At 30.3% G+C, this 28,000-nt stretch overlaps 1 protein-coding gene across 1 annotated transcript; it reads right to left on the bottom strand.

The window, feature by feature from the left end:
• Positions 1–473: 473 nt before the first annotated feature.
• On the bottom strand, positions 474–27,959 carry LOC111636214. The gene is made up of 14 exons (XM_023381424.1): positions 27,848–27,959; positions 25,364–25,572; positions 23,690–23,861; positions 23,442–23,570; positions 22,271–22,280; positions 21,432–21,519; positions 20,470–20,651; positions 20,182–20,278; positions 19,903–20,089; positions 9,966–10,091; positions 6,148–6,789; positions 2,245–2,319; positions 1,375–1,539; positions 474–1,294 (listed from the first exon to the last, which is right to left on the bottom strand). Exons 1-14 carry the CDS (start codon positions 27,957–27,959, stop codon positions 990–992), a joined length of 2,499 nt encoding a protein of 832 aa, XP_023237192.1. The 3' UTR covers positions 474–989.
• Between the last annotated feature and the right edge of the window lie 41 nt (positions 27,960–28,000).

Here is a 28,000-nt window from a genome sequence, read left to right as displayed (position 1 = left end):
TTTTTTATTTAGAAAAAAATAATCAAATCCAGAATTTTAATATGTTTAAACATAATAAAATTGGACAAATTTTTATTAATTATTAGATAATCATTATTAAAAATAATAACTTTATCACACATATTAGAACAACTTTTTTTACAATTTTTGTATTACAAATTTTATATTTTGTAAAAACTTTGTTAAAAGATAAATAGCAAGTTTTTGTACTTTTGAAATAAATTTATTTTTGCAATCTTTAATTCTTTGCAATTACATTTTTCTTTTCAATGCACTTTTTCACAGTCTCTTTTAAGTAATTAATAAACAGTATGTATTTATTACTATATGTAAATAAAATGCTAAAAATAAATATAAATAAATATTTTTTTGACATACATATATATAACTGGTTAATAAAATATTTTCCAATTAAAAAATGTCACAAAATTTTGTGCTTGTTTTTAAAAATGAACATACAAAAACTCTAATGTTAATTAATTTTTTCCACTTGATATGTTAACAGATTTTTATTACTTTTGACCAAAGTTTAAATTATTAAATTGCTAATATTTAAATGGTTGTCTTATTAAATTTTTGTATATTACAGAATAAGCCACTCGTGTTTTTTATCTGCTAAGTGAATTTCATCGAGAATATTTACTATTCTAGAAAATTTATATAATTTGTCTATGAATTTTTTCAAAAAATATTTAGCAAATTTTTCTTTTAGCTAATTCTTCAATTCTTAAATTGTTGGAAGATCTGTTTGTTTATCATAATTATCCTTTTGACATTCTATGCTTTGAATTTCACTTTAAAATGATGAATTTTAAAATTAAATTATGATTTCATTTTACTACAAATATTTTTCTGTTCCAAGATAAAAGTCAAATTAATTGTTTTGTACAAATCAATATTCTTGCATCATTTTTATTTTAAAATAAATCATCATCCGTACTTGAAGGCAACATTTATGGTATTCTATACATATGATTCTTTTTCAAATTTTATGTAAACTGATGTGGGTTAAACAGACAATTACCATGCATTCCCATGTAAGCTGTCCAACCTTGTTGTGCATATGGAAGAATTTTTGCACATTTTGCATCTGAGGTTAAATTTTGTTTTAGGCAATGGCAAGAGATTCGTAGTCTGTAAACGGTCATTTGACCCATGCGACGGTCGAAGGGATCGTAATCTTCAAAGTTATCGTAAACTGATTTATTTGCATCCACGTAGTGATTATTTTTTCGAAGACATTCGGTTCTGATTGCAGCTTCATATTCATCATGGTCCATCCCATAATAATCACCTTAAATATTTTAAAAATAATTTCAGTATTGTTATAATATGAAAATTATTATAAAAATTTTAAATATATTAAAATCTTACTTTGATGATGAAATCGTTCTTTTTCTTGAGCTAAACGGTTTTTAATACATTCAATATCATCTGGAAGAAGAGCTTGTGTATGAGCAGGATAAAACCAGAAAGTGGCAAAAACAATGTCAATGCTGTTTTCACTTTGCATTCCTTTTCTTATGGGAAACAGTGCACCTATCCATAGATAAAATAAATGAAATTTTTATTTTATTTATGAATTTAATTTTATTGATCTATATAATAAATAAAAGCAGTTGCATGTATACAATTTGATGTGAAAGTCCTACAACACCTTATGTAAACATGTTTTTTGAGTAATTGAATCTGTTTTGAAAAGTAATGCCAATTCCAAAATAATAAATAATACATCATTTTGAAGACATTTCATAAGAAATTCAAAACTTTTGACAGAATCAAGGTAGCATCATTCTGTTGCTTGTGGATGAGAAACTGAAAAGTAAATATGCATTTTTTTTTTTTAACTACAAGAATCTACATGAATTTTCTATTTTACGGTTACTGTATGTTGTTGGATCTTGTGTATAAATGTCTCTTTAATAATAATCCACGAAAACCTTTCTGTACAAGTGTTATGTTCTTAACTACTCCACAAACGCTTTTGACCTCCACGAGGCCTGCTTCAGGTGGTGACTGACTGTGTTTCTTCCTGACTGTCGTAACAAACATCACGTTGTTACAACGGTCAGACGGTTAATCTCAAACTCAAATCTGTCTGCATCAAAGTAATTACCGGCTGAGGACGTTAGATCTAAAAGCACTGGTCCAAGAGGTAACCCACACAAGTGAACTACTTTTTTTAAACATATGATACTAATTAACCATTTATTAAGATTATATATTTATAAATGATCAACATACCTGTGGAAATTGTTCTCTGAATGCCTCCAGCATCATGAGGGCCCACATGTTTTTTATATCGTTTCCATACTTTTTCTAGAAAAAGATTATATCATTTAATTACAAATTTTTAATAAATTTTATTGGATAAAAAAAATTATTTTATTATTAATTATAAAGAACTTCTCTTAGTGTGTGCGCCAACATGTGTGTTTTGCCAATTTATTTGTTTATGTTTAAATATTTCATCCTTATTTTCTTTATTCATCTAAAACAATGGTTCCCAATTAGTGGTATGAGTACCCTGGGGGTATGCGAAATTGCATGAAGGGGTACGCGCGGCAATCTAAAATCGGTCGATTTAAAATTTAAATGCATGAGATGAAGCAATCAAAAAAAAATTGGTGGACCATCAAAAATTCGGCAATTTACAACATGATGTTGAATGCACAAATTTTTTTATTTATAACTAAATATATTCTCGAAATTTCATCAAAATATGCATTTGTGACAATACCTAAATGAAATTCTTGCACAAGAAACAAAAATTGTACAATTAACATTAAAACACTTTGTAAATACGTATTTGTATACGTAAATGTTAAGGCGCATGCGTGCCAAAAATTTTATACGTATTTACAAAGTGTTTTAATTTAAATTCTAAAAATTTAATTGTTCTTAATAGACATCTAATAGGCTCTCATGTTATACAATTAACATTATTATCATGTCAGCGAAGCAGCAATAAAATATTTACTATCATTTTGCACAACATACAACTGCAAGAGCGGATTTTCAGCCATGACAAACATGAAAACTAAACATTGTCACCAATTTCAACTCGAAGATGACTTGAGACTGAAGCTGACCAAAAAGCAACCAGATTTTACAAAGTTGTGCAAAGAAAATCGTGCACATTTGTCACATTAAAATTAAATAACCTTATGTTATTTTCATTATTATTAGAATTGTATTTTAAAGGTAATAAATTGCATATCATTGTAAAAATGAAATAAAGTTACTGCATCAAGTTAAGCATTGGTCCAGTCTTCTTTTAGAAGAACAAAGAAATAAAATTATTTTATATAAATTTATAATGTATAGTGCATTTTCAAATATGTTAAAACAAGGGAAGAAACTGCATTTTTCATCTTTATTCTACATTCTTCATATATAAATGATTTTATATAAAGATTAAAGATTTCTGCTAATTGTTTTATTCAATAAACACTGTTTACAAAATGTATCAATAAATTTTCTTAAAACTGTCACAGAAACAGTGAGAGAGAGATATTTAAAATGAAATAAAATCAAAATTAAAAACTGTTCTGCAAATAGTTATACCAAAGCAAACTAGAATAAATGAGTTTTTTGAGTGAATAATTTAATATGGGGGAGTTAATTGTTGTATATGTTTAATAAAATAAACGATTGAAAATTCCTACATGTTGTATTATAATAATAATAAATATTCACAAGAAACATTATCTTACCATATACTGGTATAAATAATAAATTTTGTAAAAAATCACTTTTATCCTTAAATAAGGAAACTTCAGCAAATACAACATATTTGAAAACAGTCATTCTTTGGCTTTTGGACAACTCACTCTTTCATACTGTGGCTGTAAGTCATAATTTTAAGTTGTTATAGAATATTCTGGATTGTGGTTTCTGTCCTTGATTCTTATCATTTCCTGTTTCTAGAACTTTCTCCTGCCCTTTATTTCTACTTCACTTGGTTGTTAATTGACATTCTGAACTGTCCCATGGGGAGAGTAAATGCCTAATGACCCATAATGGGAAGTAACTGTGTTTCTGTATTTCCGAGAAGGGATAGAAGAGCTGAGACAAGGGAGACAGAGGAGGTCAATCCAGACCATAATGAAGAACCTAGAAGTTTTCTGAAGGCTTCGTGCCATCAGAGTCCTAAGGCTTAAGACAATCATAAGACAATCTCTGTTATCCCCAGAAAAAAAGGTACTGGTACATGACAACCCCTCCCCAAAAAGAAAGGATGAAATCCCACCAAGAATCAATTAAAATAGTCATCTCAGAAACAAAAGGATCAATCGAGTATGGTATCCCTAATCTCTTCTATCATAATTTCTCATTCTACATTTTTAGGCATAGGTTAGTTTTTAAAAAAGTATATTTTATAATAAATATTGTGCTCTATTTTTATTATTGTAAACATGAGAACATCTTTGTTTGTCATGCAGGTCCACATGCTGGACACTTTTGTTCTTGGGCAGAGCTGGGCAAATGCCTTAGAGTTGTTACAGTCGACCCCCCTATAAGATAGAGATACGTTCCATTCTCTAGGAATCCGCTTTCTTACGAATCCTTCCAATCACAACCCGATACGTATCAAGTTTATGGACTACAGCTGTTTGAAAGATTTTCTTCCATAAAATTAATCAATTCTAGACTAATCCGACTCAACATTTCCAAAATACGTATATATTTTTTGGGAATAATCCGTATAAACTACGCTATAAACAAAAAATTGTAGGATTACTTACCGAGTGTCACCATTCGACATTGCCATTGCTCAACATTGTTTTCGTCGCGGAACAGCTCAGCAAAGAGCGGCCGATTTCTAACAACTTATTTTTCTGTGAAAACTTCGTAGAACTTCGGAGACATCATTAATATAAATAATTTTAATCGCCGTTGAATAAGAAATGTTTCTTTCACAAGAAATGTATAAAATTACAGTACTGTATTAGACTTACGGTACCTAATTTACATACTGACAGACGATAGTTAGCGTAAAAATCTCCGTAGCGTGGCGCCACGCTAGACGGCGGAAATTATATATTTAATTATAACAAAGTTACAATAAGTTAATATATAATTATATATACAGTACCTAATTTATATATAATTAATATATAATTATATGTACAGTACCTAATTTATATATAATTTATATAATACTGTCCAGACGATAGAAATCTCTCCGTAGCGTGGCGCTACGGACGGCGGGAAAGTAGTTCGGCTTCCCGATGACGTTTGAGGTATTTATAGGGAACTTTTACTATTTTTTACGGATACCGGTAGCAATTTTTTTGTAGTTTTATAGGAATCGTAACTATAGGGACCGTAATTATAGGGGGGTCGACTGTATATGAATCCTTTTATTATGCCTTGTGTTATCTCAATAAATTTATTATTTCATTTTTTTACTGTCTCAATATTGTTGTAATATCACCTTAGTGGCGATCGGGCACAGTTGCACTTTTCACAATACATCACATTTTGATATCCTGAATTACTTTTTGTACATTAAATTTTGCACTTTCAGCCAAAATTGCTGGAAAAGAGGGGTGAGCTGGGAATTTCCTAAGCCTGGAAAAATTTAGGACCCACGTTAGTTCTTATCCCTGTAGGATAGGAACTACTGTTCAGTTAGTTGACTGAAAATAAAATCTTTAAGACTGCATTTTATTAATTAATTAATAAAGAAACAGTTTATGTATTTCATTATTCAAAAAAAAACAAAAAAAATAGCTAAAGGGGCTATGAAGAAGCAAAAGATCTGAAAGTCAAGGACTGTCTTACTGCCTGTACTAATGCATACTGATATATACTGAAATAAAAAATAAAAGATTAATGAAGAACATTATTTTTTATTTTTGTAAGTTTAAAATTTACAAAAAAGGAAAAATATTAACCAACATTTCACATAATAAGTTGAACATAGAGCAATTAAAAATAATTTATATTAAATACCTAAGTTATTTAACTTATGTTCATTCATATAAAATTATTATTTATTTATTATGAAGTGAATTATTTTGAACTGACTATGTCTTTTAAATTCCATTAAATACAATATTTATTTTATTTGTACTTAATTACTGTAATAACTAGACAACTTTCACCATAAAAAGTAAAAAATATTTGAAATAGACAAACCATTTTTGGTCCTTTGCTTTGTTTCTGGTGAATTATTTTTGTAATTTTCTTTGATGTTTTCCTCTGTTTTACGATACGGTCGTCTACCCTTCCAATAATTGTGTCTACTGTTTTGTCCTCTATGGTATATTTTTGGATGTTCCTCATTATACCATCCTTTCCAATTATTTTCAGATTTGCTTGATACATCTTTGCTATAATAATTTTTCATATTTTCATTATCAGGTTCCTTGTTTTCTTCTTCATACCTATAATCATCTATTGGTCCATTCTTATCATAATCATTATACTTTTTTGGATAATATGCACTTGGGTTTTGATTATATATCTGTTCATCTTCTGGACTAAATATTCTTTGGTTTATATTTTCTAAATCATCATTATCTACAGATTCTTCTGCATAACCATTTAATGGATATCTTGAGTCTTTAAAATATTCATCATTTGGTAAACGATGTTGATAATAGTCAGGATGGTGATTAAGTTCATATGACTGATATTTAGCATCATTGGTTTGCTTATATCTTGAGTTACTGTTATACATATGATGATTACGATAATGATTCAGCTGTTTCCGTTTAAATGATAAACCTATTGCTGTGTAATTTAGCTGATTACCAAATTCTATAGCCTTTCTATAATCTAGTACAAAAATAAAATTTTTAATTACAAAATAAATTACTATATAATACTAATTTATTTAAGATATTAATTAATTAATATAGCCTATTAATTTTAAAATATTTTATTATCCTATTAGGAAAACAATAGAAACTAATAAAAATCAATAGTAATTTTTACTGATCTTTAAAGGCATATTGGATTCTAATAGATCTAAATTTTCGTTTAAAATAGATTGGATGAATAGATTTACTGGTATATATTTTAGATACAAATGTGTCTTTTCAATATCTATGTATTGTCTACTTAAGAATTCTCTTAAATTTTTTTAAACTTAAAATTTTGTCCTGGCAATTTTTATCAAATGTAGATATTTAGATTTGATAGACCAGTGTTTTTCAACCTGTGGGTCGCGACCCCCAGGGGGGTCACAAAGCCTTACACGGGGGTTGCGGGTAAAAGAAAAAGACAAGTGTTTGTAGGTCCTACACTACAATAAAAAACAAAAACTACAATTTTAGTGAGAAGGCTATACCTGTTTATTTTACAGTATAATTGGTTTTTCGATCGATATTTAGGTCTCAACAGAAAGAAAATTAAATACATAGTTTTTAAAATCACTGATATAGTTTTAATATGGCTTTGAGGGGTTGCCAGAAGGTTGAAAAACACTGCAATAGACCATATTGATCCAATCAGCAGCACCCACAAACTATAGAAAAGAGGAACACGTTATGAAAATTGGGCATTGTACATTATCCAAGAAGCTTCAAACTCTATGATTCAAGATTGGATCAGTGCTTTCACAAGGTTATGCTAGTTGCACTTGGGGCTTACATGGCCTTGAAAACAAGAAATATGGTTTTTGTCCATGTACAAGTAACAAATAACTACATAAAAATAGTTGTGTGGAACAATGGACAAAATATTCATTACTTTCTTTTATATTTATAGGTTAGTTAAAGTCACAAAGTTGTTTCGTGATACAATAGAGTCCCACAAACCTGACATAATGTGGACTGAAAAGGTGATGAGTACTAAAAATGATGAATTTTGTGGCATAGCAATGATGCTACTCTAAATAGCAGAACTTCCATAGTTAATATTTATATGAATTTGCATATATAATATCTTTATGTACCAAATGACTATTTGGGCTACAATTTTAAAATTGCAGACCTATAAATTCTCACTGGTATCCATCTGTTTGACAGTCTGTCTTTCCTTAATCTTGCTAACAGAGTTAGATAGATAAAAGTTGAGACAATATATGGCAAGCTTAGAAGCCAGAGGCACAATTAACTATATACAAACTTCTGGTTTGGGCAGGAAGTCATGTTATTTCAATTCAAAAATTTTCTCCAGAACAAAGTTAAATAGATGATTGACATGACTCTCTTGTTAACAGGAAAAATATAATGTACAGGGGCAAGACATCACTAAAATCAAGAGTATTATACATTGAGAGCCAAAAATTTACAGCCTACATTGTGACGATGTCACAATAATTGCTCATTCTATTTGTAGTTAAATTTTAATTTTAAAAAATAATGGCTACTTAGTGGATATTTTTAAGTTAGTGACATTTGCATTGTGGATTGTGCTATTTTGCAGTGGCATCTTGGAAAAAGGGTTCTATTCTTTGTTAATATGTGGAATTGGTGTATTGTCAAAGTGTTGCCAGTTAAGAACAATAACTTATTTGACCTAGTGTTAAGTTAGAGGTAAAAATTATTATTATTTTATTTTTGAATGACAAGTTTTACAGAATGTTGAGTTATTGAGAATCGAGTTTCCGGGACTCTACTGTAATGAAATTTGGGGTTAAATGAAGTTTAGAATTACAAAAAGGGCAACTTAGACAAAAAAGGAGACATGTGTCTCAATGTACAGGTACAAATTATTAACTTAAAATATAATATATCAAGTAAAGTATCAAAAATAAAATTTAATTTATACAATATTAAAAAAATATTTCAAAGGTTAAATAAATTACTGCAAAATTTCTTGGGAATCAAATGTGTTTATTCTATTAAAACAATTTTGATTCCTATGCTCTTGGGATGTCTTCAACAAACAAAATTAAGTGAGAATGGAATAAAATATTCATGAAATTGAAGAACATACCTATACATTAAAATTTAAAAGAATATCTATGAAATCAAATAGAATACTATAAATTAAATTAAATAACATTTAAATTTAAAATATAATCCAGTTTGCATACACATTGAAACAGAAACCAAAATTAAAAGTTTTATATATATTTCAATTCTTTTAGATTTTTATTAAAAAAGAAGTATATATATCTAATAGTGTTACCACTCGTCTGGTTTTCATCTGGACAGTCTGGGAATTGACTCACTGTCCGGGTGAACTATTAATTTTGTCCGGGAATTTCGTAGAAATTGTGAAATTACGATGAAACAAAGTTCTTGCAAATATTTTTACAAATTTACACTATTTTAACAGCAAAAGAACTCACACTCACTGAAACTCATCTGCAATTCTGCCATGTTAGTCTGTTTATGCCAACGTGTGGCGCACAACCTGTTGATTTTTTTTTTGTTGTTGTTTTTTTTCATGTATGATTGTACATGCAAAAAACATGAATATTGGAGATACGTGTACGATCATACATGTCTCTCCAATATCCAATAGAGTTAAGTCATCTGTACCTGTTCTTTCTTAATTTAGGTTACTCCTATGCAAGTCCCTAGTCCCTAACTGTAACTGATTTAGAACCGCCATGCATGTTATTCTTCGCATTGTAAAATGACATTGCACATGCGTCAGGAACTTCTGTTTGAACAAACCTGACCTGCTGTCCGGGTCAGCTGTTTTTCAGAAGGTGGCAAACTAATATCTAACTAAATAAACATACTATTAGAGATAACATTAAAAATGAAAGCATTTTCTGAATTATTTTAATAATAATAAATAATATAAATATTATATTAAAAAATTAAGAAATTTGAAATATTTTTTAATATTTTACCTCGGAAGATGTAACTTATATTATTAATGTTACAGAAATAATTGGTGGTAAGTTTCTAAAAAATTAGCTGATGCAAATTATCACCAGTTATTTCTGTTGCATTAAAAAACTTTGAAATATTTATATTGTGTTCTCAAATATACTTTACTTTATTTGAATAAAATTTTATCTTGCAAATTTTATCTTGAAAAATTCTCACCTGAATCATAAATATTAACTCCAGGTGGACTCATCTTGCTTGTTAATCCAAACATTTTTGTAAATAATTTTTCTTTGAAACGTATTTTACAGAAATCTGCTCTGGACTGTTCATGAACACTTGTCCCTGTAATGAAAGTCTTTAAATGAAACAATATAAATTGTATATTATTTCTATTATTATGGAGAAAATATTCATTACTTTCATTACTTCATTACTTACTTACTTGGGTCCAATTTAACAAGCCACAAGATTGCTTTGTTTTTCTCCCAAATTAATATTAATTTTACAAACTTAAACTCTTAAAATTAAGCAAAAAATAAAGAAAATAAAGAATCTTTGTTTACACCCATCATAGATTTAACTAGCTATGAATGGAGCAACTAGATGATAAAGAATTTAAATTTACAGTTATACATTTCAATAAAGTAAAAATAGTCAAATCATATTTAGTTGCTCTTATCTTATTATTATTATTAACCCATCTTGATTATATTATAAGTGCAAAGCCCAAACAGTTAGGTGTTGAAAGTTGAAATTTGGTACACAGTTAGGGTACACCATTAGAATGTACACTAAGAAGGGAATTTTGGAAATTCCACCTCTTGAGGGAAGAGGAGGAGAAAGTTAGTTTTAGTCAGTATAAAGTGTAAATAATAAAGAAGGAAAATAAATAGTGGCACATATAGTATACATTTTGGCAAATAATAAATATTTTAATTATTTCACCTTTCGGATAAAGCAAAAACAATAAATCCAAAATAAATGAATTTGAGCGAATATTTGAATTTGTTCCAAATTTGAAATGTAATGTTCCAAACAAGTTTTTTTAGATTTTAGAATTTAAAATTAATCATTTTATTCAAGAAAGGTTAAGTCAGTTAATTCTCCATTATAATGAAAAATTTTCTGATTTTTTTAATTTTATAAATTATTTAATTTTTTATTTTTTAGGTTACTTAAATAAAAAAAACTTTTTAAATACTAAAGATTTATTATGATTTTAATCATTTTTTTCTATTAGATATTCAATAAATAGAATAGTGAAAACGGAATTTCTTATAAATTTGACCCTAATCATATAATATAATCAAGATGAGTTGATGATAATAACAATAAGTGCAGAGCCCAAACTGTTAGGAGTTGAAATTTGGTACACACTTAGGGTATGTCATGAGATTGCACACTAAGAAAATGGATCTTTGGAAATTTCCCCTTCTCAGGGGTAGAGAGGGAGAGAGTTAAGGATTCTCTAAGATTTTACTGTACTATTTTAGATTCATTGTTTTGCATTTTTGCAGGAAATCCAAGATATTTGTAGACCCATCTAATAATTCTCTAATTAGCCTTGGAAGAGGGGGGACTTAATTCTTCCACCCATGAAAATGGGTAAAATTGGCTATATAAGATAGCCTTTGTAGTTATATAAACCAAATTCTACAATATAATACAATAGAAAATTAGAAGTATGAAATTAGCTAATCTTAATGTTTATTCTTATTTTTTTGCCCAGGCAACACCAGGGTATAGCAGGGTAAAACCTAGTTGATAAAAATGTAATCATGAAAATTCTTTAATTTGTTTTTCTGAATGATAAATGCAAGTTTAGATTTTTTTAGTAGATTATTTCCATTTACAAGATATACTACATATAATTTTTAACATTGCTCAAAGATAAACTGTTGCAATTTATCTTTGAGCAATCTTTGAATAATCTATTCTATATAATAATAAAGCCAAAATCAAAAGAATCTAGATGACAATATTCATTTTTAATAAGATATCTTTTTAATTAAATAACACATTATTAAAAGTACTGGCACTCATTTTAATAGACAAATTATTATAAGTCTTAAGAAGCAAAGGTAATTCATATTCATCTACTCTATCACTTGTGTGTCACAAATTTTTAATGGATTTTGTCTTGAATTCATATTAAAATGCTTTATATTATAATAAAAGCAGTTGGGATAATATAACTGGTCCCAATGCTTTACTCCAGAGATTATGCAACCTTATACACAAAAGCAAATTTACTTCATGGTATGCTGTTTTCATCTATCTAGTTGCTGTCTCCATCTATCAAGATTGAACTACAACTGAATTTAAATTAATTAAATATCAAGATATGGTGGAGAGCTGTGGGTTTTCACTTTCTTCCAAATAATTTTGAAGGTTTTGCTACTGATCAAATAATTTTGTGTCATTTATGGGTACTCCCTTTTGCTGCAGATGCTATTTATCTCTTTTACTTGTAACTAATTAAGTACTGTACTTTATTTAAATAGCCACTTAACTTTTGAAGTGTTCCTTGAGCCTTGCTCAGTTTTTTGTTGGAGGAATCCTTTAACTTTTAATGGTATGAAATTTTAATTAAATTTCAAATGGTTTCAAATTTTCCTTAAATTTCATGCAGGACACTGAAAGTATTGGAAAGTCAAATGACTTTCCAATACTTTCACTGTGTCCTACATGATATTAATTAGTTCTATCATATTGTTATCTTCTTTCCCAACTTAAAGAATTCTCTCGTGAAATATAGACATTAATGAATGATAAAAGCAGAGATAATTTTCACACAGTTCATTTGTTAGAACTTTATTCAGAATAGTATGTCTGTTCTCTTGAAGCAAGGAATATGATTTAAATGCAGGGTAAATTTTCAATACTCAAAAACTGGAAAGAGAAAGAGCCAGCATGTTTTCAAATGTGAAAGCAAAGAAGCATAGCCTATATCTACAAAGTTGCAAAACTCCATTAACTCTGCAGCAAGAACAGTGTAAGTGTAGAAGTAGTTGAAAATCTTTAAGATGAAGCTCTTAGTATGAGGGTGAATCAAATATAAACGGGATTTTTGTTCCTGAGCAACTAAGGTTGGCAGTACAGGGTCCACACGTCTGGTCTGATTGGGTAAGGTCATTAGGAGTGGGGAACACTGGCCGTTTCATACTTTAAACCAATTCGTCAGTAGTGCTCACAATGTCGGAGCAACAGATACACCCCTTTGTTGCGCAATGCATAATCATACAATTTGTTGCTTTTGAAGGAATCAATGTGACAGAAATTTTTTGCAGATTGACTGTACAGTTTGGGGATCAAACACTGTCAAGGACTCATGTGTTTGCCTGGCATAAAAAGTTCAAGGAAGGACGGATATGAGTGGAAAATCAGAAACACGATCGCCATCCTCGGACCAGCATTACAAGCAAAAACATTCGAGCAGTTTGAGACCTTATTCGAAGCACAATCAATGCTGCTTACTATTGCAAGCTGTTGGATAAAGCTAAGGCTGCATATTGGACGAAACCAACTGATTCGAGATGTCATTCTTCTCCATGACAATGCCAGGCCCCATACTGCGGCTCTAACAGTCTCAAAACTTAACGAAATGCACTGGACCTCACTTGATCATTCTCCCTACAGCCTGGACCTATCGCCCTGTAATTTTCATGTTTGGGCCACTTAAAGAAGCTATAGGAGGGCAGCGATTCGAAGATGATCAGGAGTGGAAGAATTCGTGCGCAACTGGCTTCTGACACAACCAACTTCATTCTACAATACTGGAATAAGAAACCTTCCTTCTTGCTAGGAAAAATGTATTTCTATAGCAGGAAGCTATGTAGAAAAATAAATCATAATGATTTTTATTTTTTAATACAGTCGACCCCCCTATAAGATCATTGATTTTTCCGTTTTATCTGAATTACATGTTGTACGAGTCACTTAGATTTTACAAATATGTGAGCCATTCACAGTCCGGCACACGTATTTGTAAAATCTAAGTGACTCGTACAACATGTAATTCAGATAAAACGGAAAAATCAATGATCTTATAGGGGGGTCGACTGTAAATAATTTTAAAACATAAAATAAATCCTGTTTATATTTGATCCACCCTTATATCAAAGGATAATAAATCTATACCATGCTGCACACAGTTATGTAAGATATGGGCACCAACCCCTACCAATTCATCGTTTATCAGTTCTTTTAGTTTGACATATACATTAATTTTTTTTTTCATGCCTGCCATGTCCACCAAAGTTTGTGTTATAGCTGTTACCTCCAAAGGCAATACATTTACTTACAATGTCTTTCTCTTCAAGGCAATTTTTAACTACAATGGCTATAATATCTGCATTTTTCATACTCTAGATAGGGGTCCCCAAACTTCTTATTCTGTCGACCTCTTTATAGAATATTTGCCTTCTTATCGACCCCCAGATTAAGTATTTAACAAAAACATTAAATCATTTTTGCATTTCTGATATTAAGCGATAAGGAGACCTGCATAACAACCCAACAAAAGAATTCCCATATCTTATAAAATCCACCTAATAACATTAATGGAAAAAGGAGATATTTTCCACTGATTTATAATCTTAAAAAATAATAGCAAAATTATGAATAGATGGAAATTTGCCTATAGTTCTTAAACCGTACATGTCATAATACATAAAATATACAATTATCTTTGAAAACATAACATAATTTATATTGGTTGAAAAAACCTCTTACTGTCATTTTGCAACTATTAATGAATACCTTAAAAATATGTTAACATACCTTTTTATTAAAATAGTTGATATTAGTGAGATGGATGTGTCTGAAGAGAAGCAGCAAGATTGTTGATATTCGGTTGAAAATTGGTAAGTTTTTGTCGCAAATCACCATGGTTTTCCATGTTTGATCTGTTCCTCTGTTTTGCCAAAATTGCATTCACGTGGCTGAAACCAGCTTCAACCATGTATGAAGTTGGGAATGAAAGTAAGAAAGGTTCGGCTTCTGCTCTGAGCTTGGGATATTTAGTGGCAATATTGCTATTGCTCCAAAATTCACTAAGGTTTTTATTTTTAAACAACGCTTTAGCTTTGAGATCTACACATATTTCAATCAGTTCATCTTCTAAGCCAGGTTCACTATCTTCATTATCTATTTTTACATCAAATGGATTAGCAAACCATTCGGGAACATGCATATTCTCCAAGTCTTCAAAATGTGCTTTAAAGTCTTCTCTTAATTTATCAAGATGTTTAATATATATCTCCAAATCACAGTCGGAAATCTTTTCATTTTCTTTTAGTACTCACAAGTTTGAAAAATATTTAAAATCGGATCGTGCCAGCGAAGATTTAAATAGCTCCGTTTTTACTTGAAAGGACATTATGATTGTTCGAACTTGAACAATTTAACGTTTTTCCTTGTAAATGCTTCTGTACTATATTAATGATTTTCGATATATTACAGTATAATATTTTCTCTGCAAAGGACAAAATATCTACATTTAGATATAAAATACTTAAAGTGACAACTCTATTAGAGTGTAACAATACAACATATGTCTGAGTATAATGAACTACCAGTGTTCATAACATGTTTGCAACACTAGTACAGTTGCCAGATGTGTGAAAACAGAGTAACACATGCTTAAAGTGGCGTAGGCTAAGACAAAACTCAAGTTATAACTATTGTAGTCAGTAATGTTGATCATATCCGTATTTCAAATTTTTATTGAAATACAGTATTCTATTTTTTTCCTAGACAGTTTAATTGATCCTCTTTGGTATTAATTGACCCCCTTTTGACCCTTGTGTATTAATCGACCCCTGAAAAACTCTTATCAACCCCTTGAGGTCGATATCTACCACTTTGGGGACCCCTACTCTAGATCAACTAATTTTGAACAAGTCTGCCTTCTTTGGAATTAAAGTACTGTGCCACTATGGGAAACATCTTGGTACTGGCATGATTCAAACCATCTGTAGAGATATCCACATAAGAAACATTTCTAATTGAGAAAACTGCTTTGTCAATGGATTGAGGGCCAATTACACCATTTATTATTGCTTTTGCTTTGGTTGAAGTGCACACAATTTTCTTTGATATTTCTGAATCAGGAAAAATTTCTGAGTTTAACTCATGATGTACAGTCCATAGTATTGTAACTAGTATGATGTGCAACTATATGGTAGCAAAATATTGCTTCTGAAGCATGCACATTCTCATCCTCCTAAGAGTCAGATTTTATAAAATAATCATTTTTGAACTGCTTGCTGTTCTTCTCACACTTGTCTTATGTTTGTTGGTTTCTATGGTTTCTGAAGAGAAGTACAGGTAGGCCTCCTACACCACGGTAGATATGTTCCTTGAAAATATCGCGTTGTGGGAAATCGCGTTATAGGAGACACCAACTTAATACAAAAACTGGGATTCGGTTCTAAAAAGAGAAAAACTTGGCATTTGAATGGCGTTTTTTTGAAGTTTTCAAACCAGCTATTGCTAGCCACGAATTTAACACTGGTTTCATCAGCCGACGACTGCCCTATTTATTTTAAATAATCAAATATTTTTAAGGCTTTGTGTTTAACTGCACTTTTATTTAAAGGCAACTGTTTTTTGTTCATATCTTCTACCCATAATATTAACGCTTGTTCCTTTTTTTTTTTTTTTTTTTTTTCATTATAGGTGCTCTGGGACGAGCAACATTTTTCGCAAGAATAGATGATCCGGATGCGACTGAATTCCTAATCTTTTCTTACTATTGCTTAATCAATTGAATAATTGACTCATTTAAATTAAAATGCCTACCAATATCATCTATCCACTCTTGATTTTTAATTCAATCCAAAATTTCTACCTTTGTTTGAAGAGATATAAATTTCCTTTTTAACGACGGTCCTTTCTTTTCATTCGACATTGTTGTGGCTAAAATTTTTTCAAGCAGTTTTGTGGACAGTAAAAATCAAAAAAATAACTTTTCTTCACTATGTTGTTAAAAATATACACCCAATAGAAGTTTATACTGTATTTTGGACCACTTTTGTGGTCCCCACTTATTGAAAGAGTATAAATTATCGAAAATTCAGTGATATATTTGAGTGTTTATGGTAACTGATACATATCTGTCTAGAAACTGGTCTTCCCCTGAAACTATTATGGGAATAACACGTCAACGTGGACAAACAGCTGTTTTTGAGGACATTTAGCTCTGTACACTGAACTGCGGCGCATATTACGTTATCCGTTGCAATTTTTCTGTTATGTGAAAGATAATTCGTTTCTAAATACCGTAAACCGCATTATAAAAGTACCGCGTTGTAAGAAAATTTCCGCATTTTTCCAACCATGTTGGAGCGAAAACGCGTTGTAAAGGTGCCGCATTGTAGGAGGCCTACCTGTACTGCCATGGTTTGCAACAGATACAAATGTAGATCCAAATTTGCACACCAGATACTTGCTTTATTGTTGGTTTTATGCTTTCTTAAAGAACTTAAAGGTTAGAAAATTTACATCCACAAATCTTTTACGGTGCAACATTAAATAAAAATAAAAAGTTCTCACAAACGTTTTCGAACCATCATAAGGTTCTTCATCAGGTGAATAACAGAAATTGTAAAATACATTCGATGGAAAACAATTTGAAAGAGACTTGATCTGTCGAATTGAATGATTATTTCTGCAGCTGTTATCACCAATGGGCATGCGCATTCCTTGGAAGCAAAAATTTATATATGTTTTAGATTTTATTTGTCATATATAAGTGTTTGCCATGATAGGGATAACTCCTCTTTATTGTTAATACATTTGTTATCTTGGCCAGCTCTGTACATATAAATTGCCTCCATCCACCTCAAATGCTCCATATGAGGCGTGGTATGGATGATCCTGGCTTCGTTAAATATTGGTTGGATATAAGAATCTGTAGCGTAACGAGCTAGAGCAATTGTTACTCTCTTGCACTGTATGTCCGCTTTGTGTTCCTTTAGTCTCACTCCTAATGACTGCTTAGTGGAGCCAATGTATATTAAATCCTCATCATACCTATGATCTTTTAGTGGGATGATATAAACTCCAGATAGCATCTCCTGGCTGGGAGTACCCTTAGCATTGCAGAGTAGATCAAATACACTAGGACATCTCCTATGTGCGATGCTGATGCATTTCTTCCTAGCAATCTGAGAGTAAAGCTTTTGTAGATACGGGTTGTAAGTAACAGGAACACTGTCTTTAGGATCCGATCTTCCTTTCCCATGCAAAGTGGTTTGCACAGCTACTTGGGGATGGTGTAGTTTCCTGGACAACTTAAAGGTTCCTTCCATATCAGATGTGAAAATCGATTTTCTCTTACCCATTGTAATGGCTTATCATTGACTACACAACTGAGCTGCCTTAAAGGAAGGCACTTTTGTTTGTCAGTCTCTGGAATCGAAGGGAATGGAATGTGGGTAAAAAGGAAAAGCAAATCGCTTGTCATCTTCCCACAGCCTGACACACTGTCTACTGAGAATGAGCTAGCTAGCAAGAGAACACACCACATAGTCATATAAACAGGACATGGTGTAGCACATGGAGGATGCACTGTCAACCAGTGTTGTCAACTTTACACCACTCAGCCTCCAGGAGGAGGACAGATGACCTGTTTGGGAGGAAAGATGGTCAAAAAGCAGGATTTCTTGTAACCTTATCTGCATGTATAATCTACTAGCTGTTACCCGCAACTTCGTCCGCAGAGGTTTTGTAAGCAAACCCCATTTACATTCAATATTTCAATAACCATAGTAATTGTCATATAACACCTACCGCTGAAGAGAATTGCCGAGAATCAAACGAACTATCTTCAATTTGATCAATTTTCTGGAACATTTACAATCGTTCTATAATCGAACCAATATGCAATAACAAATTCAAATTTAAAACGGATCGAACATTTTTAAAATCGAAATATCTGAAATGTTATCAATTTAATACACCTAAGTACTCAATGAAGACTAAACGTAGTTGAAAACAAAAAATCGCATCTAAAATAGTACAGTAGAAGCCGTTTTTCCGGTTAAGCCTTAATCCTCTCCCCCGTGGGGGAATTTCGAAAAATCCCTTCTTAGTGTGAATTCCCATGGCATACCCTACTAAAACGCATATAAAAAGAAAAAGTCGCATCTAAAATAGTACAGTAGAAGCCGTTTTTCCGGTTAAGCCTTAATCCTCTCCCTCTCCCCCCGCGGGGGAATTTCGAAAAATCCCTTCTTAGTGTGCGTTTCCATGACGTACCCTAACTGTCTACCAAATTTCACCTCTCTAGGTTAAGCGGTTTGCTCTGGGCGATGATGAATCAGTCAGTCAGTGAGTCAGTCAGGACAAGCAATTTTATATATTTAGATTATGGCTGTATTATTTCATTTGTATGGTTTTATAATGAATATTTTTCAATTGCATCAATTTAAAAAATTGATGAGAATTCCTTAGAGAACGATTAGTTATGATAACCTCCCTTTTTTTTCTAGTGCCAACTTTTCTGTTAAACAAACTGTGAAATGTATTTTGTTCTTTGTTTATATAACCAGTTCTATAGGTTTAATAGGTGATACAAGAAGAGTAAAATTTAAAATAACTCTCAAGAGGAATGCTAAACCACATGTAATAACAACTAAATAATTGCCAGAAGCATCAGAAAAACTTTTAAAAGAAGCTCTAGATAAAACACTGAGAAAAAAAAAATATTTTCTATTTGAGATTAATTGAAAATAGTTTCAGAGAAATACAGAACTGGACCAAACAGCCAGCAAGCTTGAGACTGGAAGTGGTCCAGATTTCTGCATATTCTGGTTTTCTAAACACAAGTTAAATTTATACTTAAAATACAAAATAAACAATGGAGGAAAGTAAAAACAAAATTGTATTTAACACATCAGTATGCCAGCAGTCACACTGAAACTAGTGTTTTGCAAAGCATATGCGAAGGAAACCAAAAGGAAGTACTGTAGTCACTTAGTACTACACAGTACAACAGTTCACCAAATTGAAAACTAATCAGTTTCAAAAAAAAAAAAATAGCCAGTTTTCTGGAAGCAGGATATTTGGTTCAGTATTGAAATTGAATATTATTTCTTTATAAAATAGTTACCATACATGAATTTTAAATTTCATGTCTAAAACATACCTTTAATAAAATCATATTCTAAATTCTGATTTTTTCTGTTTCCATTACAGTCAGATATCCAATATAGAAATATATCATTTCCAAAACCTTCTAAACTGATAACAAGAGGAGATGTTTGGGTTCCAACAACCATTTTAATAGGATTATCTAATAAAGGTTTTCCATTTCTTCCATCCAAAATTGTTGTCTATACAAAAAAATTACTAAAATAAATTTTCGTATTAAATAATTTAAAATAACGTATTTAAAATATTTCTTTATCATTATATTATAACTCACTTCAGTATAATAATAAATGGGAAATCCTGGACCAATTTGATAGTTTATAATAAAATCAGGAATATCATCATTATTGAAAAATCCAACACCTGGAGTACTGCAAAAGAAAAAACTAATTTAATTATAACTAAATTTAACTTTTCAAATGTTTTTATAAAATCAGCTATTATATATTAACATTAATTTCACATTTAAAATTTAGAAATTATGAAAAAAAATTACATTTTTCATATCAAATAATAAGATTTTTTAATTTTAAGACCTATAATAATATATAAGATAAATTACCTGTAAGACTCTGAAGAAGGAATATGAAATGACCAGATTTGCTTGAAATCAATTCCATTAAATGCTATAACTTTCGAATTGAACATAGCCATAACAATATCAATTATTCCATCACCAGTTATATCAACTAAAACAGGAGGTGTCATAATACCCTTTTTATGATCAGTGTAAATTTGTTTAGCCTGGAATATGAACAAATACAATGTAAAATTCATTTTAAATTATGAACATTTTAGATTCTTTTATGGAATCTTTTTACTCTCCCCTTTCTAGTATTAAAATTCCATCGAATAATTTGTCTTTCATTCTTTATTCATGTAACTAAGTTTAACCAATTATATCGTAAATCTTATAAATTTCAAGTGTAACATAACTATAACACATTTATCCTGTTTTCTATCCATATTAAAATATCAATTGACAAAGTATGACACATTCAAATGATGCAAAATGGTAGGAGTAGACATGAGATATGATAAGTTATTGTATTAATACAAAAGTGAACAAAAATATGAAGACAACTATCACATTCAAATGAATCACCATCAAATTTAGAAGGTATTTCAGCTTTAATATAGAATGTATTTTATTTTCACTGTTAATTTTTATTTATTTACTGGTAACTTATTATTACTGTAATTTACTTTAACTTTACTACAAATTTGAAATTAGAATGATAGTCTCGAAAAGAGTGATTGTACAGAAAATTTAGAATATGCTGTGAGTGCAACTGATTATTTGGACTCCTAAATGAGTTTTCAATATACCAGTTTTAGCCATTTTAAGTACTGATTGTTATGTCAAGAGATTATAAATTGGGAAATGACTGCATTTAATAATTCTGGATTCTAAACTTTAATTGTACTAATTTAAAATGAATTTCTTACTTTCTTTCCTGGTCTTAAAAATTCTTATAAATTATCAGTATGTTTTTATTTTAAATAAGAGGGGGAAATTGTTACCATACTAATATTTCCTTTTAATAAATCTTCAACTTTAATACACCACAAAGAGCCACCATGAGTTTCTCCTCCAGTGCCNAATTCCGTTGTATATGAATTCCATTTTGTACGAGTCACTTAGATTTTACAAATACGTGAGCCGTTCACAGCCCGGCACAAGTATTTGTATAATCTTAAGTGACTCGTACAACATGGAATTCATATAAAACGGAATTATCAACAGTGTTATGGGGGGTCGACTGTATTTTAATTATTAAAAGCAGAATTTTGTGGAGATGTAACGCTAAAGGGGTGAAAAATGTCTTTTACATTATTCCCTTTCTTATAAGATGTTTGTTATGCTATACGTTTCTACCAAAATCATCGCTTATTTCTGAATAAAAATAAAATAATTAATTAACTCAAAATAAAAATTTTAAAAATTTTTCTACTAATGAAACAAGTTTGAAAGGTTTTGTTTACAGATGTCAATATTTTACAAGTACTGTACAACGTGTAGTGTGAACTGTGCCTAATGTATTGGATGAAATGAATACAGTAATTACCCCAGAGAAATTACTGACGTATTATTAAATTAATAATTATATGATCGATTTTATTGATGGCTTAAAATTGAAACGAAAACACTACAGAAATTCTTAAACGATTGTTTCTTTTTCATTAAGAAGTTCAGCTGAAGCGAAAGCAATTGTTTTTAATGGTTATCAACAAGAAAAAGTGCAGTTACATCATCGAACATTAACTAGAGACGATGGATATAAGGGAAACTTCGATAAAATTCGGATGGTAGTTTCTTGTTTACAAGAAAAGGGCGTCAACGTGAAACGATTCTTATAAATAGTCTTACTCCTAGTTCATCCAAGCACGTCAATCAAGACACAAAACTTATCTGTCTTCTCGTTAAGTCTCTTTATTATGTTTACATGATTAAATTTGCATTAAATATATAAGAAATTGTCTGATTTTGCAAATACAGTAGTATGAAAGCCATTTATGCTTAAGTTAAACGTCACGGATATAAAATTTATATTTATCCTTTTAAATCTTCAAATTTAAGATGTAAAGTTTGGGAATTATTGAATTGTGTTGTATTGATAGAAGATATCCGGATGATTAATGTGTTTCTGTACATATTAAGATCATGATTAAGTTTTTCATTCTCTACACGAGATGAGGGGAATCTTACGGTCTTCAGGCCACTCAGCCACTGGTGGGTCCTGTACAGTAGACCTCTCTTTAACACTGTAGATAATTCTGTGTTATATGGATTCCATGTTGTACGAGTCACTTAGATTTTACAAATACGTGTGCCGGACTGTGAACGGCTCACATATTTGTAAAATCTAAGTGACTCGTACAACATGTAATTCAGATAAAACGGAAAAATCAATGATCTTATAGGGGGGTCGACTGTAATGTACTTGTTAGAATTTGACATAGGACACCTTGGGAAAATCTGCATTTAGCAAGGGTGCCTAGAATCAAAAACTTTTGGGAACTACTGGCCTAAGTCTTATCATCATTTTTCCTGTAAATTATTTTATAACTGTAATATATTTTTATTTCAGAAATTATAAATAGGATTTCTAAGTGTAATATATGTTGTTGATTTAAATAAACATTAAATGTAATTGTGTAGGTGCCAAGGTGGCAACACGGGTTTAAAGGGGTTGAGAAAGGGTGTGGAAAAAACGGACAGTGAGGGAGTAGCTCAAGGGAACCAGCTGGATATAGAAGTGTTTAGTTATATTAATAAAGAGTTATTTGTATTATATTATCTGGTCAGTTGTGTCGTTTATAATACACTAAGCATTATTAATTAATTGAGAATCATTATTATAAATATTGTATGTAATAGTCATTAATATATAGTAATTATATTATGTTTTTTATCATTGATATAAATTGATTAATGATAAAATATATATTGTATAATTAACATGTTTTTGATCAAAACTAACTTCAATATAACAATTTATTTTTAAAAATTATTATAAAAAGATACATTACCATCTGGTTGAGTATATATTTGAGGTGAATAATAACTTTCTTTACCATCAGGAACTTCAACCCATTGCAATACTTTACCAGTTTTACTACTTATAACTAGTATTCTTCCAACCAAGCGTTTTTCACTGCCTTATGAAATAATTATAAAAACATTTTAATTGTAAAATAAAATCAATTTTCAGTATATAGTAAGTAATTTAAATTGCATAAGAAAATTTTTTTCAATAAAAAATTGTGTGTAAACTCACCTGGTTCTTTTAGCGGATCTCCTCCATGAATAGTAATAATATCTGGAATTGTATCATGATCTAAATCTCTTATATAAATAGGAGTATAAAAATTAGATGTTGGAATTTTCACTTTCGGATCATTAAATTTCCAAAGTAAACTACCATCTCTACCACTCAATGCAATAAATCCCTATAAATAATAATAATTTTTCATTTAATTATTATTTCAAATGAATTATATGAATAATTTGTCTTTACTTGTATTAATACAAAACATACATATAATATTTTGGAAATACAGTGGATTTTGCTTAATTGGGACACCAGTTAATCAGGGCAGCTGCTTTATTGGGCCAAATCTCAAAGAACGGAAACCAAACTAATAAATTAATACATAATTTAATCACTTAATTGCGACAGTAGCAGGAAAGGAATTTAGCAATTTTTGATATATTTTAGTAATCTTTCAAAAATATGTAGATTAGGTTAGAACCCAGAAGGGGGACCCAAACTCAAAAAATACTTATAATTACAGTATTTCAAATATTTTTTATCTTTTAATGATGTGTGCAAGATGATAGTACAGTAGAGCATCGATTATCCGACCCCCAATCAACCGTCACATCGGTTAACTGACCATGTTCTAGTCGGCAAATTCAAATGTCCACTAGTGATGTGGTGCAACAATATTTGGCTATGTCTTGGCTACTTTAATATTATTTTTACGTATACAATTCCAATTAGAAGTTCAGACTATTTACAAAAAATTTTTAATTTTTTGAGTCTATCTATTAATCCATTAACACAACCACAGAAATATCCGTAACATTGGTTTGAAGAAAAACTTCATTGAAATATTGAAGTTTTTCTTCAAACCAATGTTTTGTTTCAATTCTTCAAACCTCTGTATCTTAGAGTCAAACTTTCCCCTATGTAAAAGTCTGTTGGTTTGGTCTCAGTGTCAGGGCCATTGAGAACTTGTATCAGATCTGGGAGTAGAGTAGGCCCCATTTTCCATTTATCTTGGAACAAATGAAATACATAAAATGTTTCTTTATTAATAAAAAACCAGTCTTAAATATTTTAGTTTTTTGTTAGTAAAAATAACATTAACGGTTAATTTATTTTAAAATTTGATAACATGTGAAATTTGAATTCTATGACTTATTATAATTACATATGCTATACTATAAGCATTATTGTGTAATTAATATCATCCTCATTTTTAATAAAGGGCAAATTTCTTTTTACAAATATTTGTTTTAAAATAAAATAAAAATGGAACTATGTATAGTAGAGTGGAACTGCAATTATAACTCCCAATGAATATGTGGCTAAATCCCCATGAAAAAAAAAAAACACTACAACATTAGAAGAGACAGAAAATAAAATAGATGGTGAGACAATCATAACTTACTTTTTGTAGGAAATTTAAATATGACTGCTTCCATTATAAAGTAATGAAAAATTAAAAGACAAAGAAAACTGAAACTATCACAATTTGGTTAATGTTTTTAATCAAATTGACATAAACTGTATTTAAGACAGATGTCTTTTATCTGTATTTTTCTGTTTAAACTTTTATAACATTCTACTTTACTATTTCTAAGACTAACAGAAGAGTGCAAATTGAATTTACCTACTAATTATATTGTTTCTTAACTATTTCATCAAATTATTTAATCAACTCACAGCCATTCTTCCTCCTCCTAAGCAATCCTTAACTCCATCTTTATCAATATCAATATTACAATTAATGGCAAATATTTCATGTAAAGTGTAATATCTCCAAAGTTCATGACCACTGTTTCCATCTAAAGCTAGAATTCCTCCACCACATTCTTTGTGTGGTGGAAAATAAACATCACAGACAATTTGTGGATAATTAAAAGAATCAGCACCTAAAATTTAAAAAGAAAATAATCAATTTTTTGAATATAAAATTTTGGTAATATGAAATATTTTTACACTGTTATAAAAATTTTATTTTATCAGGTCAGTCCATAAGTTCGTGCGCATTTTTATCTACAAAAAAAGCAACAAAAAATTTTAATTAAATTTTATTTCAATCTATAATGTATTCACCATTATTTTGTACAATTTCTTGCCATCTTGATGGTAGCTTTTTAATCCCGTCTTTGTAAAATGATTTCGGTTTTGAATCAAAATATTCAGAAATAGCCTTTTTTACATTGTTCTCATTCTCGAAAGTTTTTCCTTTTTAAAAAATTCTGCAAACTCCGAAAAAGATGATAATCACTGGGAGCAATATCTGGCAAATATGGTGGATGAGGTAAAATTTCCCAGTTGAAGCTTTTGAGTTGAGCAGTTGACGTTGTTGTCAGTTAGCTATTGACAGTTTATGTGGTATCCATTTTCCTAGCTTTGAAACTTTTCCAATTTGTCGTAGATGTCTATGAACAGTTCAATGGGATGAATTTAAATGTTCCGCAATTTTATCAACTGTTAAAGATGGTTCTGCTTCAACTAGTGCAGAGAGAGCATCATCATCAAAGTCAGTGGGTCTTCCAGTACGAGCCTTATCCTCCACACTAAAATCATTATTTCTAAATCCTTCAAACCACTTCTGCGCAGTCCTTACACTGATTACAGTTTGATTATGAACAGTATTTAATTTTTTGGCTGCATTTGTAGCATTCTCATCACTTAAAAATAAAAGGTATAAAACATGTCTCTTATATTCATCTGTTACTTCCATTTTAACGAAAATAAACAACTGAAATGTTCCCAATTCTGAACAGTATTATATGAATGAGATCCAATTTAATACTTCAGTGTAAAAAGTATCACATTAGACTGGCATTTTTAACAGCAAAACAAGATTTTTCTCAAGGTCATAAAATATGCATGAACTTATGGACTGACCTGATAAAATTCAAAACATAGTACAAATAAAATACAGTACAGTGAGTGATCAGTTAACGAACAAATCGGATAACAAACACTTTTGCAAAAGATTTTTATGGTCAGACAACGAACACATGTTCGGATAACAAACACTTCACTGAACAAACACAAGAAGAAGCGACATAAAATAACGAATACCAATTGGTCTTCCTTTGTCTTCAAGCAACAATTCAAAACTTTTCGGAGCACAGGAGACATCGACGTTCTACCCAGTATATACTGATCAAATAATAGTCCCCCGAACTTTGAAACTCTCCCTTGTAATTCCAGCCTTTTATATTTCTGACAGAAACAATTCTTTTACGTTTTCTTCTGAAAATGCAGATTTATGCCGATATCTGCTATTAAAGATNAATGGCATCCAAACTAGATTGAGGTTAATAGGCCTAGGGATCTCTACAATTACAATGCTATTAATTACAAAAAATCATGAGGAAGAGAGAAAAGCAAGCGACATTGGGCAGATTCTTTAACTCCCACAAACGGAAAAAACATGACTAATAAAAAAGCAAGACCGTGTATATATGTATTTTTATTATTACATGTGAATAAATGTAGTCAGAAAGGATATATTTTTTTTTATTTTTGGGGGGTTTCCAGAATGAATTAATCAAATTCCCATAGAAACCTATGGTAAATCGATAATCGGTTAACGAACAATTCGGATAGCAAACAAAGTCTTGGAACAAATTATGTTCATTAACCGATCACCCACTGTATATAATTTAGTACTTATGAAACTGTGCCAGTAATTGTTTTGCAACTCGAATACCAACTATATAGTGTATTCACTCGGACACAAGGCAAATCTCATTAATTTTTATTTAGTTGATACTAAATAAAAATTGATGAGATTTGCCTTGTGTCCGAGTGAATACACTATATAGTTGGTGTTCGAGTTTCAAAACAGTATATAATGTTATGTCTATTTTGAATTTATTATTATATAAATAATATATAGTATTTTAAAATGACATATTAAGTAATAAGGGTGAACTAGCCACTGCAGTTACTCAGCTGAATTAATCAATGCACCTTTGACTGTGAATGAAGTTTAAATCACACTAATTTCAACCTAATTCAGACATGGTACTTAAAAGTGGAATGTTCACTTTCAACTGCCGTCCAGTGTTGTATCTTTTAAAATGTGCTTTCTGTAGTTATTTTGTTTTATTTCTGTCCTGATTTTTATGGCAATTGTAAATCCATTTGTCTGTCTAGAGACAGAAGTGTTTACAATTGTCATACAAAATGCAATTCTCTGAGCATTTTGATGCGTTCTGTCAATGAGATCATGTCCAAGATCATTAGGATGGAGAGCTCCTCCTAGATCCTGGAATGCTTCACAGTGTCTATCCATTTCTGTACTGTATTACACCCATGTCAATGTTGTTTAAGTTT

The sequence above is a fragment of the Centruroides sculpturatus genome, unplaced genomic scaffold (assembly GCF_000671375.1).
Source record: "Centruroides sculpturatus isolate CEXI.00-Female unplaced genomic scaffold, Cexi_2.0 scaffold158, whole genome shotgun sequence".
Lineage (NCBI taxonomy): Eukaryota > Metazoa > Arthropoda > Arachnida > Scorpiones > Buthidae > Centruroides > Centruroides sculpturatus.
This window is presented reverse-complemented; position numbering and strand designations above follow the sequence as displayed.